Source organism: Anolis sagrei, chromosome X (genome assembly GCF_037176765.1).
Source record: "Anolis sagrei isolate rAnoSag1 chromosome X, rAnoSag1.mat, whole genome shotgun sequence".
NCBI lineage: Eukaryota > Metazoa > Chordata > Lepidosauria > Squamata > Dactyloidae > Anolis > Anolis sagrei.
This window is the reverse complement of record NC_090034.1, coordinates 56,171,309-56,188,750: the sequence shown is the minus strand read 5'-3', so window position 1 is coordinate 56,188,750 and position 17,442 is coordinate 56,171,309. Positions and strand designations below refer to the sequence as shown.

The 17,442-nt window shown below is 44.1% G+C and overlaps 2 protein-coding genes across 4 annotated transcripts in view; one reads left to right on the top strand and one right to left on the bottom strand.

The window, feature by feature from the left end:
- Positions 1-5,058, top strand: part of SH3GL1 (SH3 domain containing GRB2 like 1, endophilin A2) — a 44,271-nt gene extending 39,213 nt beyond the window's left edge. For both annotated transcript variants that reach the window (XM_067473485.1, XM_067473484.1), the window contains one exon: positions 2,493-5,058. In XM_067473485.1, coding sequence (XP_067329586.1) covers positions 2,493-2,689 — 197 coding nt within the window. In that variant the 3' untranslated portion in view covers positions 2,690-5,058. The remainder of the gene's footprint in view (positions 1-2,492) is intronic.
- The window catches only part of MPND (MPN domain containing), a 27,260-nt gene continuing 14,871 nt past the window's right edge, over positions 5,054-17,442 (bottom strand). For both annotated transcript variants that reach the window (XM_060784946.2, XM_060784945.2), the window contains exons 8-13: positions 17,213-17,289; positions 16,849-17,017; positions 13,989-14,059; positions 12,470-12,559; positions 9,260-9,352; positions 5,054-7,536 (exon numbers count right to left, since the gene is read on the bottom strand). In XM_060784946.2, the coding sequence (XP_060640929.2) occupies positions 7,450-7,536; positions 9,260-9,352; positions 12,470-12,559; positions 13,989-14,059; positions 16,849-17,017; positions 17,213-17,289 (587 nt within the window). In that variant the 3' untranslated portion in view covers positions 5,054-7,449. The remainder of the gene's footprint in view (positions 7,537-9,259; positions 9,353-12,469; positions 12,560-13,988; positions 14,060-16,848; positions 17,018-17,212; positions 17,290-17,442) is intronic.

The following is a 17,442-nucleotide window of genomic DNA, read 5'->3' as shown; positions in this document are numbered from 1 at the left end:
TCCTTCACCAGCTCCCTTCCTTTTGCCTGAACCTAACTGTTGTGAAAAGCATCAATGTTCTTGTCTCGATATTAACCTGTTCTTTCTTCTTGAAATGGGCCCATCATTTGACCTTGTATGGCACATAATAATAATATTTTGCATGTGGAACAACATTATCCCAGGACTTTTTGTAAACTCATTCCATACCAAGTGGAGAATAGGGGAAGGCAATGTCTCCTTTTGTCCCCTGATGATGACAATGATAACATACAGTCAGCCTTCCATATTCAATGGTATTCAGGGCAAAGGACCCCTCTGAAAGTGTAAAAAAACAACTAAAGAAATGGTGTCCTCTCTAGAAATGTCTAGATCTCTTCCCTCCTGGTGTTTTGGACTTCAGTTCCCAGAATCCCTGATTGTAGGTCAAAGCATCTGAGACTTTTGGGGAGTCCAAAACACTTAGACCAGTGGTTCCCAATCGGTGGGCCACGAGACCTAAAATAAGGTCTGCGGCCGGCTTTGCTTGTTGCTGTTGGAGGAGAGCAAGAGAGCAAAGGAGAGTCCCACAAAGTGGTTATTATTCTTATTATTATTAGCTCCCATTGGTACACATGAATTGTAATGGGAAAGCATCCCTTTGTAAGACCCTGTTTAGTCCCCCAAAGGTGTTGTTGTTGTTGTTGTTGTTGTTGTTACTACTACTATTACTATTTGAAACACAACAAGATGAGTCCACAGCAGACAAGATCACTCTGCTGGCTGTTGAATTGAATCACACGTCGGACACTTCCCAAGTGTCTAGGACTGTGTGATGTATCGGCGAATAATACGTGCAGATCCCAGTAAGGTGGCCTTCTGCAGCTGGCAGATGGTAATTTTGTCAGCACCGATTGTGTTTAATTGCAGGCCAAGGTCTTTAGGCACTGCACCTAGTGTGCCGGTCACCACTGGGACCACCTTTACTGGTTTGTGCCAGAGTCTTTGCAGTTCAATTTTTAAATCCTCATATCGTGTCAGCTTTTCCAGTTGTTTCTTTGCAATCCTGCTGTCACCTGGGATTGCAACATCAACGATCGATACTTTGTTTTTAACGCAATTCTGAGTTCAGGAGTATTATGCTCCAAAACTCTGTCAGTCTGAATTCGGAAGTCCCAGAGGAATTTGGCATGTTCATTCTCTGTAACTTTTTCCGGCTTGTGATCCCACCAGTTCTTTGTCGCAGGAAGATGGTATTTGTGGCACAAGTTCCAGTGAATCATCTGAGCAACGGTGTTATGCCTCTGCTTGTAGTCTGTCTGCGTGATCTTCTTGCAGCAGCTGAGGATGTGATCTATTGTTTCATCTGCTTCCTTGCAGAGTCTACATTTGGGATCTGTTGTCGACATTTCAATTCTGGCTTTGATGGCATTGGTTCTAATGGCTTGTTTTTGGGCTGCCACAATCAGGCACTCCGTCTCCTTTTTCAGAGTTCCATTTGTGAGCCACAGCCATGTTTTTTCTTTGTCAATTTGGCTCTCAATTTTTCCCAGGAACTGTCCATGGAGAGCCTTCTTTTGCCAGTTTTCTCTTCTGCTCTGGATTGTGTTTTTACAGTATTCCCTCTTTGTCTTTTGCACTTTAAGCAGTTTACTACTATTGACTTCCCTCAATGTTATTATTATTATTAGCTCCCATTGCCAAACACAAGAGTTGCAATGGGAAAGCAGCCCTTTTTCAAGACCTTATTTAGTCCCCAAAGTAATTATTACTATTATTAAAGCTTTTAGGGATAGTTTCTTGGGTCTCGCGCTCTGCTTTTTGTATTTTTCTCAACCTCAACCTCTTCCTCTCTCTTTTTGCATGAGTGTTAACAAAATCCACAGAAATAATACAGCACAACCAAAAAAATTCTTGGTGCCTTCGTTTGTAGGCCTATTCTTGGGGTTAATTTGGGGTGCTGAATCAGAAAACTGCATTGGATAGACCACATCCGCTCTAGATTATTAAATATGGTTTTCTGTGGGCGAGCAAATGGCGACTACTTGATGGCATATGTTCTGCATCAGAAACGAAAGCTGATGTGGTCTATCCAATACAATTTTTGGAATCAGCACCCTAAATAACCAAACCAAATCTAAAGTTGACCAAAAACTATTTTGTAACTCTTTTGGTACTAATGTTGGAGAGTGGTCCCTGGTCAAAAAAAGATTGGGAACCATTAACTTAGACGGATAAAAGTTTGGGAACCACTGCTCTAGGTCTTCCAGTTGGCCCTGAAGGACCAAGAAGCCCTGGGAAGGACGTTTCAAATCAGATTTGTAAAATGTGAGAACCACCAATGTGGAGGGAGGACTGTATTGTGGTTGTTGACGGCCATCGGATTTGAGAAAGGCATCTGTAAATGACCCTATCTTGAAACCAAAGGAGGGGCCAGGAAGACCTCTTAGAGGGTGGGCTTTCCAAAACAGGGGCGTACTCGCAGATAAGGCCTTTTGGGCATCCTGACCGCATTTCCTGGGCTTCCTCCACAGCTCCCCTGGACCAGCCGTGCTGCAAGGCGCTGTATGACTTCGAGCCAGAGAACGACGGGGAGTTAGGCTTCAAGGAAGGCGATATCATCACGCTCACCAATCAGATTGACGAGAACTGGTACGAGGGCATGATCAACGGCCAGTCGGGCTTCTTCCCGCTCAACTACGTGGAGGTGCTGGTCCCACTGCCCCAATGAACGGCTCCACTCCCTCCCGACACCCGCTTTCTCTCTCCTCCTCTTCCCATCTCTCGCTCTGAAAACCCACTTCTTCCCTCCTTTCCCCATTCCCCTCTTTTACATTCCATGGGACAGACCTGACACTAATTCCCCCTTGCTGGGGACCGCTATTCAACATCATGTGACCCGGCAATAGGTGGAGCAAAGCACAAAAGCGAGGTTTGGACTGACACCTCAGACCCCCATAAGGCGTAAACTCATTCTGTCGTCTCTCTGTTTGGTTTCAGAACACATGGCACTTATCATTTGTGTGTTTTCTGCTTTGGATTTCCCCCCGTCCCACCGACAAAGTGTTTAGCTTGTCTCCTTTTGCCCCCCAAAGAAATCAGGGTGCACGAAGTTGCACATTGCTTTCCAAAACCCAAGCCCTTCAAATCATTCGCACTCTGGATCCCTGAGGCTTCTGGGAGCTGGTGATGTCGGAAGGACTAGAGCCTGGGAACCTAAGTTATCAATTATACGAGGTGTTTCATTCCTGCTTGTTAAGGGAGGCCTGTCAGAGACTTGAAACTGCTCAGCTAGCATCGTTGCCCCATCTAACTTCCTCTGAAAACACTACGAGACAGGCTTCTCTCTCGGCATCTTGAAAAACATCTTCCTTAAAATTGGAGCGGTCTTGATCCAATTTCAAGGAGAGCTGGGCACACATAACACTTCAGCCTATATCTAGGGGGTCGCAGGGTTTTCCTTCTTGCTGTCAAGCATTAACAGGACATTGAGGGGAAAGGGGTCTTGGTGTATTTGAATGTAAATTCCATCTCAGAAGCAGGCCCTCCGCTGTGTTGTTTTTCTGTCCTAAGGTGCTTGCATTCTGTCTGCATTGTTTTCCTCTCCCTGAGGCGCGCTCGCTTTCTCCCTGCAAAATGGTAGTGAAATCTCAAGGTTCCCATTCCTTGCAGGCAACATTATCCCAAGCCTAGTAGCAGATGATGCTTCCTCGCTCATCCCTTAACCCGTTTGCTGCCATTAAAAAGCATTTTGGTGAACTGGGTTGCGGGGATGGGCGTCTTCCTGCCAACACTTTCAGCTTGGAAGGGAGAAAGGAACGGTTTAAGGGACTGACCCTTTTCCAAATTCTTTGGCATTTGTTGCATTTGATTTGCACCCCAAGGGCTCTTTTGTGCCTTCTGGATGGCACTGAACTCTCTCCCTTCACATCCCGTGAATTGCTTTTCCTTCGGACTCGACACAGCATTAGAAAATTGGGGGGGGGGGGGGGGGCTGCTCCAGAAAAGAATAGCTGAGCCATACATAGAACTTTATAATCCCCTTGTCTCCAGAATAATAGTGTCCTTACAGTGCTGCTCTCTCACTGCGGGCAGTGGGATTCGATCCGGTCACGACGGATTCCCATTCCTCTGCCTTTCCCCCATTGTTATGTGGCCTTTGGGATTCCTTCCTTCCTAGGGAAACACCTGTCAGTTTGGTGGGTTCATTATCTGACCGTGCCATTTCACCCAACAAGAAGCGTCACCATTTTAGGAGCTGAAAATCGAGGAGCCAAATCAACAAAGTTAGTTGCGAAGCCATTGGGACACTTGGGGGTGGGAAAGATGGAGAGGGGATTGTGATCAAGAAAAATGGCACATCTTTCCACCTTTTAGCTGTATTATACATATATATGTATGTATACTTTCTTTCCCCCACGATCTGACACATTGTAATATTTATATCCGTATATTTTATATCTATCTATATCTCAAACTTATTTTGTAGTCAGCTCTCTCTCTCAGGGGGAGGGGGTGGGCTGGGTTTAATTTGTAATCTTGTACAAGCCACTTACACACGTTATAAACATTATATATCTATATATCATTTACTGTCCTTGCTGTCCTAGGTCAGTGTCTTTTCTTTCAGTATCTCTTTTCACTGTTGTTCCTGATCGTTTCTGTGTCTGTTCTGCTGCAAAGTCCCTTGGGTTAAGTGCTTACCCCTCCCTCCTCCTCATACTCACTTGAAACAAGTAATTTGGATTAATTTTAAGGTTTGTAGTTCTATTTCTCTGTGGGAAAGGGGGGCACAGGTGTGATGCTCTCTGTTCGAGCTGGCTTTTTCTATCCCTTCTTTCCAAACCAGCAGGTCCAGAGCATTGCAAGAGAGCAGGACTTTTGTAAATATTGGCTTTCTTAAATCTGTAACTCCAGGCCTTGGTTGTGTTGAATGGAGTGAAATGAGACTTTCTCTATATATTTTTTGTAATCTGGACAATTTCTTGAGGGGGGAAAAGAACCCCCTTCCTCCTTTCATTCTGGTTTGTGGATTATTACTTGTTTATTTCTTTTCTGTTTCATTTTGTATCCTTGAAATAAAAAGTATTCAATGTTTAAGTTTCCTTGACCTGTCTTTATTTTTTGGCGACCCAGGAGGGACACAGATCACTGATGGAGGGATGAGATAGATAGATAGATAGATAGATAGATAGATAGATAGATAGATAGATAGATTACAGGAGGGTAGCTATATGATAGATGAAAATGATAGGGATGTAGATACATGAGAGGAGGTAGATATTTAGATAGATATATTTATCGTGTCAGAAGCAAATTGAGAATATAGTTATAACGTATTAAGAAAATCACAAACCAAGTTAAAAACACAGCATTACACTAGATTTCTATTGACCAGAACCTGACCACTTGGAGTGCCTCTGGTGTCACTGTGAGAAGGTCCTCTGTTGTGCATGTGGCAGGACTCAGACCACATTGTAGTAAGTGGTCTGTGGTGTGCTCTCCTCCACATTTGCATGGACTCCACTTTGTAGCCCCATTTCTTAAGGTTAGTTCTTCATCTCGTGGTGCCAGAGCGCAATCTGTTCAGCGCCTTCCAAGTCGTCCAGTCTTCTGTATGCCCCAGAGGAAGTTTCTCATCCAGTCTCAGCCACTAATTGAGGTTCTGGGTCTTATCCTGCCACTTTTGGACTCTCGCATGCTTAGGTGTTCCTGCGAGTGTCTCTAGATCTTAGGGAGCTGTTTCTTGATTTAAGGAATTGGCATTCTGGCTGATAATCTGAACAGAGGATGGGCTGGAGATGTCAATGCCTTGGGCTTTCATTGCTGGCTGCTACTTTTCTGCGGATATCAGGTGGTGCAATACCATCTAAACACTATAATTTCTGCAGCGGTGTTGGGAATAGACATCCTGTGATAATGTGGTATGTCTCATTAAGAGCCACATCCACTGTTTCAATGTGGCGAGATGTATTCCACACTGAGCATGCGTATTCAGCAGCAGAGTAGCAAAGCGAAAGGGCAGATGTCTTCACTGTGTCTGGTTGTGATCCCTAGGGTGTGCCAGTCTGCTTTCATATGATATTATTTCTAGCACCCAATCAACGCCCTTAGCAGTTTCATGGAGAAATGGGGCTGTAGAATCAGAGGCTGGATCTACACTGCACTATATTCCAGGATCTGATCTCAGTTTATCTGCTTTGAACTGGATTATATGAGTCTATACTTCCATATAATCTGGGATAATCAGATAATCTGGGATTAGATCCTGGGATATAGGATAGTGTTGATGCAGCCAGAGACTACTAACGTAGGAAGGGACACCCAAAGGCCATCCAGTCCAACCCTTTTCTGCCATTCAGGAGGCACCATCCAATCCCTCCTGGCAGATGGCCATCCAGCCCATTTTAAAACCTCCAGAAAAGGAGACCTCACTGTATTCTGCTGTCAAACAGCTCTTACTGTCAGGAAATTCTTCCTAATGTTTAGGTGTAATTTGAATCCAATCCTGGCCAAAACAGAGACTGACCTCTGCTGGCATTGGGATCTCTACAAACCACAGTAACAACTGAAACATAGGCCTTTCCCCCGTTAGACTTTCCTTCTCCAGTAAGATTTCCCCCATGAAGAAGTCAGCCAGCTAGCTTTGGAAGATGACTTGATTTTTGGCATTTTCGTTGCCCAGCGTAGATACCACTTTTGTGCATTCTGGATCTTATTGTCTTTTGCTGCAGCTGAATATGTCAGCTCCTGGTTCAGTATTTATGGACCGAGATCTGGCATCTTCTAAAAGATTTCACGATTCTGGCTAGCCAAGGGCAAACAGGTTTGGCTAGGTTACACACCTCGGCCTCAATTGCCATTCTGTAAAGTGGGTCCGTTGCCCAACGTATTTCAAGGTAAGATGTCAAGGATGATAATAATAATAATAATTATATAATATACTTTTTATATTCCGCTCTATCTCCCCAAGGGGTTACAGTATACACATATATACGCAAACATTCAATGCCTTTTATACAGTGAACAATGACATACAACACACACACAAAGGCATAGTTTTCCCTTTCCATCTCTGGCATCTGGAGGTGATGCTCAACTCTGGCCATGGGGAGGTGTTCTTGTTCCATTTTCCATGCCAAGGAACCTGTTGTCTGCAGGTCCTCCTGGTTGTGTTTTGCCAGCATGACTGCATGGGCACCTTTTACCTTCCCGCCGAGGTGGTGCCTATTGATCTCACATCACATATTTTCAAACTGCTAGGTAGGCAGGAGCTAGGGCTGACAGCGGGAGGACACACGATCCGCAACTTCAAACTGCTGTCCTTCTAGCCAACCAGTTTTTCTGCAGTTAGCAGTTTAACCAGCTGTACTACCATGGCCCCCAAGGATAAGAACATCTGGAGATCCTTGCTGGAGAGCAGTTTATGGGATACTTGTAGTCTCTGTCTAGGCTCCGAAACGCACACAAAATGTCATTTTGAAGCCATTTTCAGCTGCCATGTTTGAGGAGGTTGTAGACCTGTTCCAGGATGTGGCCGAAACCTTGGTCCTTCGGCGTCCTTGAGGCCAGGGATCCCTTGAGAGAGAAAGAAAAGGCCAGAGAGTGTCACCCAAACATCCCAATCAGGTCAAATAAGTACAGGCAGTCCCCAAGTTACAAACAAGACAGGTTCTCTAGGTTTGTTCAAAAGTTGAATTTGTACAGAAGTCAGAACAGGTACATTTTTATATATATAGCCTATTTGGGTAAATAGGGTATATCCTTTGTTCCATCCCAACATGGCTTGTTTATGTTTCCCAATATGGTGTGCGCACACCTCTTTTACATGTGTTTGAGATATTTGTATAACTTGCATTACCTTAAAGTTTGTTGACTCTCATAAAGGCATCCTGACTGACAGGAGCTTTTTTTTTGAGTACCAGGGTCAAAAAAGCAGATGGCCAAAACAGAAAAACCACCTGCCTCAGGGGAGCATGCTTAACATTTACACATATGATCAGTCACTACCAGAAGGGACAGAGAGTTTCATCTATGCTGATGATCATGCAATCACTGCTCAAGCAGCATGTGATCACTGCTCAACCTGCTCCCTGCTCAAGCAGGGAGCAGGTTGAACAGAAGCTCTCCAAAGCTTTAGGTGCTCTTACTGCCTTTTACAGGGAAAACCAGCTGATTTCTAATCCATTTAAAACACAGACATATGCTTTAGATCTTAAGAAAAGACAAGCATCTTGAGTTCTGAGGATGACCTGGGAAGGAATCTCACTGGAGCATTGCAGCACACCAAAACACCTGGGAGTCACTCTGGGCCGTGCTCTGACTCACAAGAAGCACTGATTGAATATCAAAAAGCAAAAAGGGGGTGCTAGAAATAATATCATACAAAAGCTCACTGGCACAACCTGGGGATCACAACCAGACACAGCGAAGAGAACTGGCCTAGTGTTTTGCCACTCTGCAGCTGAATACGCATGCCCAGTGTGGAATACATCTCACCACCTTAAAACAGTGGATGTGGCCCTTAATGAGACATGCCGCATTATCACAGGATGTCTACACCCCACACCACTGGAGAAATTATACTGCTGATACCACCTGATATCTGCCAGGACGTAGCAGCCAGCAATAAAAGGTCTGAGGCAGTGACATCTCTGGAAATCCTCTGTTCGGATATCAGCCAGCATGCCACTGCCTTAAATCAAGAAATAGCTTCCTAAGATGTACAGAGATACTTGTAGGAACACCCCAGCAAGGGAGAGTCCAAAAGTGGCAGGCTAAAACCTGGAACCTCAATCAGTGGCTGGGACCGGATGAGAAACTCCCTCCTGGGCACACGGAAGACTGAGCAACTTGGAAGGCGCTGAACACCTTGAGATGCAGAGCCAACTTTAAGAACTGGCACCACAAAGTGGGACTCCACAAAATGAAGAGTTTGGAGAAGAACAAACCACAGACCACCTATTACAATGCAACCTGAAACCTGCCACATGCACAATGGAGGACCTTCTCACAGCGACACCAGAGGCACTCGAAGTGGCCAGCTTCTGGTCAAATGACATTTGGTATAATGCCAAGTTTTTAACTTTCTTTGTCTTTTTTCTATATATTATAACTGTATTCTCAATTTGCTTTTGACATAATAAATAAATAAAATCCTGGCTGACTATGAAATAATGGTAAAAAGGGGGCAAGGCGAAGCATTCTTCCTCCTCAAAATATAATCTAAGGAGCCATATAGATAGATACGAGTAGCTATGTCCTGGGTTCATTTTTAGGGGAGTGATCCAATGTTTTGTACCTTGAGCTTGTCCAAATAGGTCTGCTCCTGGTTCCACGTCTCTTGAAATTTCACCAGGTCCGGGGCCCCCTTGTAAAACTCCACCAGCAACATCTGGAAGTTTGGGAAAGAGACATTCCAGCATGTTATTATTATATTTCTTTATCTCTCGCCTTTCTCCCTGTAAGGACTCAAAGCAGGCAATCATCATATAACACTGTTCTACAAATTTTCAGTTTTTCTCAGTTACGGAAACGAAATGTGCCGTTTCTTAATAAATTTAACATGCTGAATTCAAATATAATAATTAAATGTGTTAATTGGCTCTGGTTTTTATGCAACAGCTATTTCAATTTTCTCCACAATAGGTAATTCGTTAATATTATGATAGTGCGCCTAACCTTACTGCATGTATATAAACTGTGAATATTTACTAAATTTTAGTCAAATTATATTGCCAATAGTTTATACATGAGAAATATTTATTTAATTAGTCTATTGTTTATGTTTGTGCAGCAAGAAACTATATTAGTAGGCCTAATGCAGTTGAAAAGTCTGAAAGTTTAAATGTCGCTTTAATCGTGACTTTAGTTTTTATCCTGTTTGCTTCTCTTGACTTTTCTTTTGTATTCAAGGAAAGGATTGTCTCTTACAATGCTCCAGCAGTAGTCTGACAGCATTGACGGAGTCCATTTGCCTTGATATCTTTTTTCCATGGTGCTTTATTTACACACATGCGAGGCATAACTACAGTAAAAAGAAAAATATAAAACGATGTTTAACGATACTGTCTCAGTCCTCAACTGACTGACCCTCACCGTTCAAAAGTCTGGCTTTATATAGGGCTTTCTGGCTTTTGCACACGGCACTAATACTGCGTCATCAAACTTTCTAGAGTATTCTAGAAACTTCCATAGTGTAAGTCGCATTTTTTCAACCATACGTGATCATGTGATTGCTTATATCATAAAAACTCGAGCCAATATACATTTTTAAATGTCATTTTTGTTTTCAGCACCCCAAAATCATAAAAGAACAGCTATTTTCAGGCCCGCAACTTTCTAGAATCTTCCATAGTGTAAGTCACAACATGCATTTTTTCAACCATACGTGATCATGTGATTGCTTATATCATAAAAACTCAAGCCAATATACATTTTTAAATGTTATTTTCGTTTTCAGCACCCCAAAATCATAAAAGAACAACTATTTTCAGGCCCGCAACTTTTTCTCCGTTGAACAGTGTAATCAATCAATCCCTTTCACATCTACTAGAGCAGAGGTTCTCAACCTGTGGGTCGCAACCCCTTTGGGGGTCAAATGACCCTTTCACAGGGTTCACCAAAGACCATTGGAAAATACATATTTCCAATGGTTTGAGGAACTGAGAAACCGCTCCTCTTTCCGTTTCCAGGTGGGTCTGCCCACATGCAGATATTCCCACATAGGAGAACATGGCATGAAGACATTGTGCCAACCCCATCACATACACCCCGTACAAATACAGGTATATGTGACAGAGTTGGTGCCATAATGTGGACCATTCACATGTGTTTAAAGCAGCTACTCTGTTAAAAGCAGCTACTGTGTTGAAAGCACCACTATTGGAGGTAAGACAACACTTCATAAATTGTAATTACTGGGTAAATGTAAAATTGTGTACTGTAAAATCTCCAATTACTGCAAAAAAAAATCTGTACGATGGGAACTTAATCTGGATACTGATTGGTCTTTCTATATTCAGCTATGGTTGATGTAAATACTGCCCCTTGTGATAGTAACAGGTATGTTACAAAAAAAACACAGAGAGTGGTAAATCATAGGAAAGAGTAGTCAAATTACAGTTATGAAGTAGCAACTAAAATATTTTTATTGTTGGGGGTCACCACAACATGAGGAACTGTATTAAGGGGTTGCAGCATTCGGAAGGTTGAGAACCATTGTACTAGAGCAGGGGTCCTCAAACTAAGGCCCGGGGGCCGGATACGGCCCTCCAAAGTCATTTACCCGGCCCTCACTAAGGGTCAACCTAAGTCTGAAATGACTTGAAAGCACACGTCAACAACAATCCTATCTCATCAGCCAAAAGCAGGCTCACACTTCACTAATAAGTTTATATTTATTAAAATAGTTCTTCATTTTAATTATTGTATTGTTTTAAGTGGGTTTTTTTTGCAGTGTGCATAGGAATTCATTCATGTTTTTTTTCTAATTATAATCCAGCCTTCCAACAGTTTGAGGGACTGTGACCTGGCCCTCGGTTTGAAAAGTTTGAGGACCCCTAGAGGATGCCAAACATTGGTTTTGGGCCCGTCCGTGATTCAGATTCTGTCTGAGAAACTGGTAGAAACTAGGAGATGTCACTGGATAACATGGCATGTTCCAAGCAGGCTTGCTCTTTGTTACTGTGCTATTTTGATCTCTAGAGATAGGTAGACCAGGAGTACGTCCGTCTTGTCTGGATTCAATTTCAATTTGTTCGCCCTCATCCAGATGGTTACAGCTGCCAAGCAGCAGTTCAGGACCTGAACAGCCTCCTTAGCAGCAGGTGGAAAAGAGTAGTAGAGTTGACCATCATCTGCATACAGATGGCATCGAACTCCAAAACTCAGGATGATCTCTCCCAGGGCTTCGTGTAGATGTTAAACAATATGGGAGATAATACTGAACCCTGCGGAACCCCACAGGACAAAGGCTGTGGGGCCGAGCCGGTGTCCCCCAAGAGCACCTTCTGGGAACGGCCCTCCACGAAGGACAGGAGCCACTGTAGGACAGTACCTCCAAGTCCCATTCCTGCGAGGCGTCCCAGAAGGATACCGTGGTCTACGGTATTGAAGAGCACTGAAAACAAACAGGGGCACACTCCCCCCGTCAAGTTCCCTGCGTAGATCATCTAATAAGGCAACCAAGGCTGTTTCTGTTCCATGTCCCGGCCTAAAGCCAGACCGCACCGGATCCAGATAATCATAGAATCAGAATCATAGAATCAAAGAGTTGGAAGAGACCTCATGGGCCATCCAGTCCAACCCCCTGCCAAGAAGCAGGAATATTGCATTCAAATCACCCCTGACAGATGGCCATCCAGCCTCTGTTTAAAAGCTTCCAAAGAAGGAGCCTCCACCACACTCCGGGGCAGAGTTTTCTCCAAGAACACTCGGAGATGATAGAAAGACAGATGAAAGAGATGATAGAGAAAGGACAGAGGGATAGATTGAAAGGTACAAGAAATACCATTTCATGGAGAATATCGTTGGTCAGGAATCCATCTTGAACGTAGGTGACCTCCACTTCCATGGGGATGCTGTAATCGTATGGCCGTTGCTGAAAGAAAATTGGAGGAAATATAAGATACTAGCGGTCCCCTGCCACGCGTTGCTGTGGCCTAGTCTGATGATCTGGAAAATAAAGTAATGAGAAAGTGTTGGTTTCTAATATATGTAATGTCTTGATGTTTGTGGGTAAACAGTATTTCTTGCTGTTTCTTTGTCAGTGTTGATGTGGAAATTGTCTGGTTTGCCTACTCTGGGTCATGCAATGTATAATTGTCCTTCTTTAGGGGTCCTTTTCAAATCTTTGATACTGCATCTGTCATATACAGATATGTGTGTGTGTGAATGGCTGGATGGCCCTTTGTCAGGAGGGCTTTGATTATGTTTTCTTGCCCTGGTGAAGGGAGTTGTACTGGATGGCCTTAAGGCAGCATTTCTCAACCTGGGAAGTCAAGACCCGGGAGGGGGGGTCACTGGGGGGGGGGGTCAGAAGGGTTACCAAAGACCACCAGAAAACACACAGTATTTTCTGTTGGTCATGGGGGTTCTGTGTGGGAAGTTTGCCCCAATTCTGCCGTTGGTGGGGTTCAGAATGCTCCTTGATTGTAGGTGAACTATAAATCCCAGTAACTACAACTCTCAAAAGTCAAGGTCTATTTCCCTCAAACTCCCATCTGTGTGCATATTTGGGCATATTGCGTATTCGTGCCAAGTTTGGTCCGGATCCATCATTGTTTGAGTCCACAGTCTCTAGATGTAGGTGAACTACAACTCCAAAACTCAAGGTCAATGCCCACCAAAGCCTTCCAGTGTTTTCTGTTGGTCAGGGGAGTCCTGTGTGTCAAGTTTGGTTGAATTCCATCGTTGGTGGAGTTCAGAATGCTCTTTGATTATAGGTGAATTATAAATCCCAGCAACTACAACTCCCAAATGACAAAATCGTAATTTTTTGAGTGAAGGTCGCTCCTTGTGTTGTGAGACGTTTGTTGCCAAATTTGGTGTAATTTTGTTCATTGGTTCTTTTGTTTTTAAGGTACTCATTACGCACAGAGCATTTATATATATATATAGATGACTGAGTCCTTTTTCCAATGTATTTATTTGATGCAAACAAATAAATAGAGTATAGAGAACATATGCCCTATTTCTTAGATATATGAGGTTTACAAGATGTGGATAGTGGGGTCTGCAGAAGGCTGGCGTTCATGGGAAAAGTGGCAACATTCCCCCTAGTGGCACAACTTGGGACCTGCAGCACATTTTCAAAAACTGCATTCATTGCAAGCAGCACTCCAAAAAAGAGATTTCTATTGGCATCATCAAAACAGGATTTGGACAAAATAATGCTCCTGTTGTATTCTTAGGTTCATGAATTGCCATGGCTCAGTTCTATGAACCACTGGGATTTGTAGGTGAGCTCACACTACAAATCCCAGAATTCCAGTTCAAGCAAGGTCATTGGCAGTCATCGCAAAACCTACCTCTGGAGGTGGCATGACCCAAAAAGGCGAGATCTTGGACTCTGCACCTTGGTTGCCTGGAAAGTATGGACCTGGAAGGACAAACGAAGAAGATTTTAATGCATTAATTGAGGCTGATTGAATCTAAAGGTAAAGGTAAAGGTAGTCCCCTGACATTAAGTCCAGTCATGTCTGACTCTGGGGTGTGGTGCTCATCTCCATTTCTAAGCCGAAGAGCCAGCGTTGTCTGTAGACACCTCCAAGGTCATGTGGCTGGCATGACTGCATGGAGCGCCGTTATTGAATCTAGTACCCAACATTTCTCCTTTGGTTCCGTATTTTTTTGCCACCATGAAGCAACTGGCCCCTCTCATCAATCCTCTTCTTGCTGGGCCCATAACCATTGTCAACTGTTGTACCATTCATTTCTCAAAACACACCTTTGTTTCTAGACACATTTCCTTCATGTGTTCTGACACACAGGGAGGCCTGAATATATCCAAAAGAAATGTAAGAAAATTCCTACGAATAACGGGGTTTTCCTGGCAAGATTCAGAGGTATGTATGACACTGTCCTAACTGTTATGGAATCCTGGGAGTCAGGCCCGTAGCTGGGGGTGGGGGTGGCTTGAGGGGCTTTAGCCCCCCCCCCCCCAAATTCTCAGAGTGGTCTGCGAGAAGGCCTTACTGGTACATTATTTAAACTGTTATGTTTATTCATATCATGATCTGATCACCATGCTCTATGTATCCCATATGCATGGGGGTATTGGGACAATGATACAAAAGGTTTGCTAGGGTAGAACCTGAGCCCCCCCCCCCCCCCCCCGCCGAATCAAAATCGTGGCTACGGGCCTGCTGGGAGTTGTATTTCAGTGCAAAAGATAAAGATCTTGCAACAATAAACCTTGTTGTCAGCTGGGGAAGGATGGGAATTAGCCGGAGAAGGCAGCCTAGAATCGCATTGGTCTTTTTTGCTGCCACATCACACTCTTGACTGATGTTGAACTTGTGGTCCACTAAGACTCTTAGATTTTTTTTGCACAGACTGTGACTTCCCTCGATTGTGACACTATTCCTAGAATCACATTGGCCTTTTAATAATAATAATAATAATAATAATAATAATAATAATAACTGCTTAAAGTGCAAAAGACAAAGAGAATACAGTAAAAACACAATCCAGAGCAGAAGAGAAAACTGGCAAAAGAAGGCTCTCCATGGACAGTTCCTGGGAAAAATTGAGAGCCAAATTGATAAAAAACAAAACAAAAACATGGCTGTGGCACACAAATGGAACTCTGAAAAAGGAGATGGAGGGCCTGATTCTGGCAGCCCAAAAACAAGCCATTAGAATCAATGCCATCAAAGCCAGAATTGAAAATTCGACAACAGATCCCAAATGTAGACTGTGCAAGGAAGCAGATGAAACAATAGATCACATCCTTAGCTGCTGCAAGAAGATTGCGCAGACAGACTACAAGCAGAGGCACAACATCGTTGCTCAGATGTTTCATTGGAACTTGTGCCACAAATACCGTCTGCCTGTGACAAAGAACTGGTGGGATCACAAGCCAGAAAAAGTTACAGAGAATGAACACGTCAAACTCCACTGGGACTTACGGATTCAGACAGGCAGAGTTTTGGAGCATAATACTCCTGACCTCACAATCGTGTTAAAAAACAAAGTATGGATCATCGATGTCGCAATCCCAAGGTGACAGCAGGATTGCAGAGAAACAACTGGAAAAGCTGACACGATATGAGGATTTATAGATCGAACTGCAAAGACTCTGGCACAAGCTAGTAAGGGTGGTCCCAGTGGTGATCCGCACACTGGGTGCAGTGTCTAGAGACCTCGGCCTGCACTTAAACACAATTGGCGCTGACAAAATTACCATCTGCCAGCTTCAAAAGCAGCCACACGTAGAGTGCACTGCAGTAATCCATTCTAGACGTAACTAAAGTGTGGGCCACCATGGCCAAGTCTGGCTTTTCGAGGTACGATTGCAGCTGGCTCACAAGTTTTAGCTGTGTGAAGGCCCTCCTGGCTAATAATAATAATAATAATAATAATAATAATAATAATAATAGACTTTATTTATACCCCGCCACCATCTCCCCCAATGGGGACTCAGGGCAACTTATGAGGCCAAGCCCGAACAACAAATTGCAATAAAATAAGATACAAATTACAATAATTTGTAATTTGTATCTTATGTGACATCTGAGCTTCAAGAATCAACACTGAGTCCGGGAGAACTCCCACACTGTGGACCTGTATCCTGAGGGGGAGTGTAACCCCGTAGAGCACGGGTTGCTACCCTATGCCCCAATCGGCCCTACGACTGACCAGGAGGACCTCTGTCTTGTCAGACCATCACAGTGGATGAGGGCCAACACGCTGAAGCTAAATCCAGACAAGACAGAAGTCCGCCTGGTCAGTCGCTGAACTGGTCCAGGATCCAGGGAGCTTCTTTGGAATGAGGTGGAAAGGAGTAGTAGAGCTGTGTGTCATCTGCATACAGATGACACTGAACAACACTCCAGATGACCTTGCCCAACAGTTTCATGTAGATATTGAAAAGCATGGGGGGATGGAATCGAACCTTGCAGGTCCCCACAGGTCAATGCCCAGAGATCCAAGCAGGTGTCCCCCAACATCACCATCTGGGTACAATCCTCCAGGAAGGAGTGGAGCCACTGCAAAGCAGTGCCTCCAAGCCCCATTCCAGACAGCCAACCCAGAAGAATACCATGGTAGATGGTATCGAAAGCAACTGAGAGATCCAAGAGAATCAACAGGGACACACTCCCCCTGTGTAGCTCTCTGCATAGAGTGTAGTAAGATTTGTTCTTCAAGCCGGTCCTCCCGACTTACCGCAGATGAGAGCCAAACAAGGCTGAAAGCTATTGCTTGTCCCTTGCAGCCTTAGCTGGTACTCCATTTGGGTGTCGATGTCCTGCAGCGAAGGGAGGGCATAGGTGAATGGATGGCTGTGGTACCAGCCCACCAAGGAGAGCCCTCGCATGAACAGGTTCTGGCAGATCTGGAGAGGAAAGCAACATTATATTGGCCATTGGGGCCCAAACACTGGGCTGAGATTCTGGGTTTGAATCCACCTTGGGCAGATAGTCGCACATTCTCAGCCTTGCAAAGGGTTAACCCCCTTCAAAGAATGACTTGAAAATGCTTGATAAAGCCCAGGGTGCATCTACACTATAGAAATAACGCCATTGGGTACCTCTTCCTCTACAGCTGCCGCCATCTCCCCATCTCCGAGACGAGAACGGCAAGGAAATGCTCTCAGCACCGTCAACACTGAAAGAGAAATAACAAATAATAGGAGGCTTTTAGAAGGTTGCTATTTCCAACACTCCCAACAGCTGGCCATCCAACCTCATAGACCAGCATTTCTCAACCTGGGGGTTAGGACCCCTAGGGGGGTTCGCAAGGGGGTTTGAGAGGAGTCAT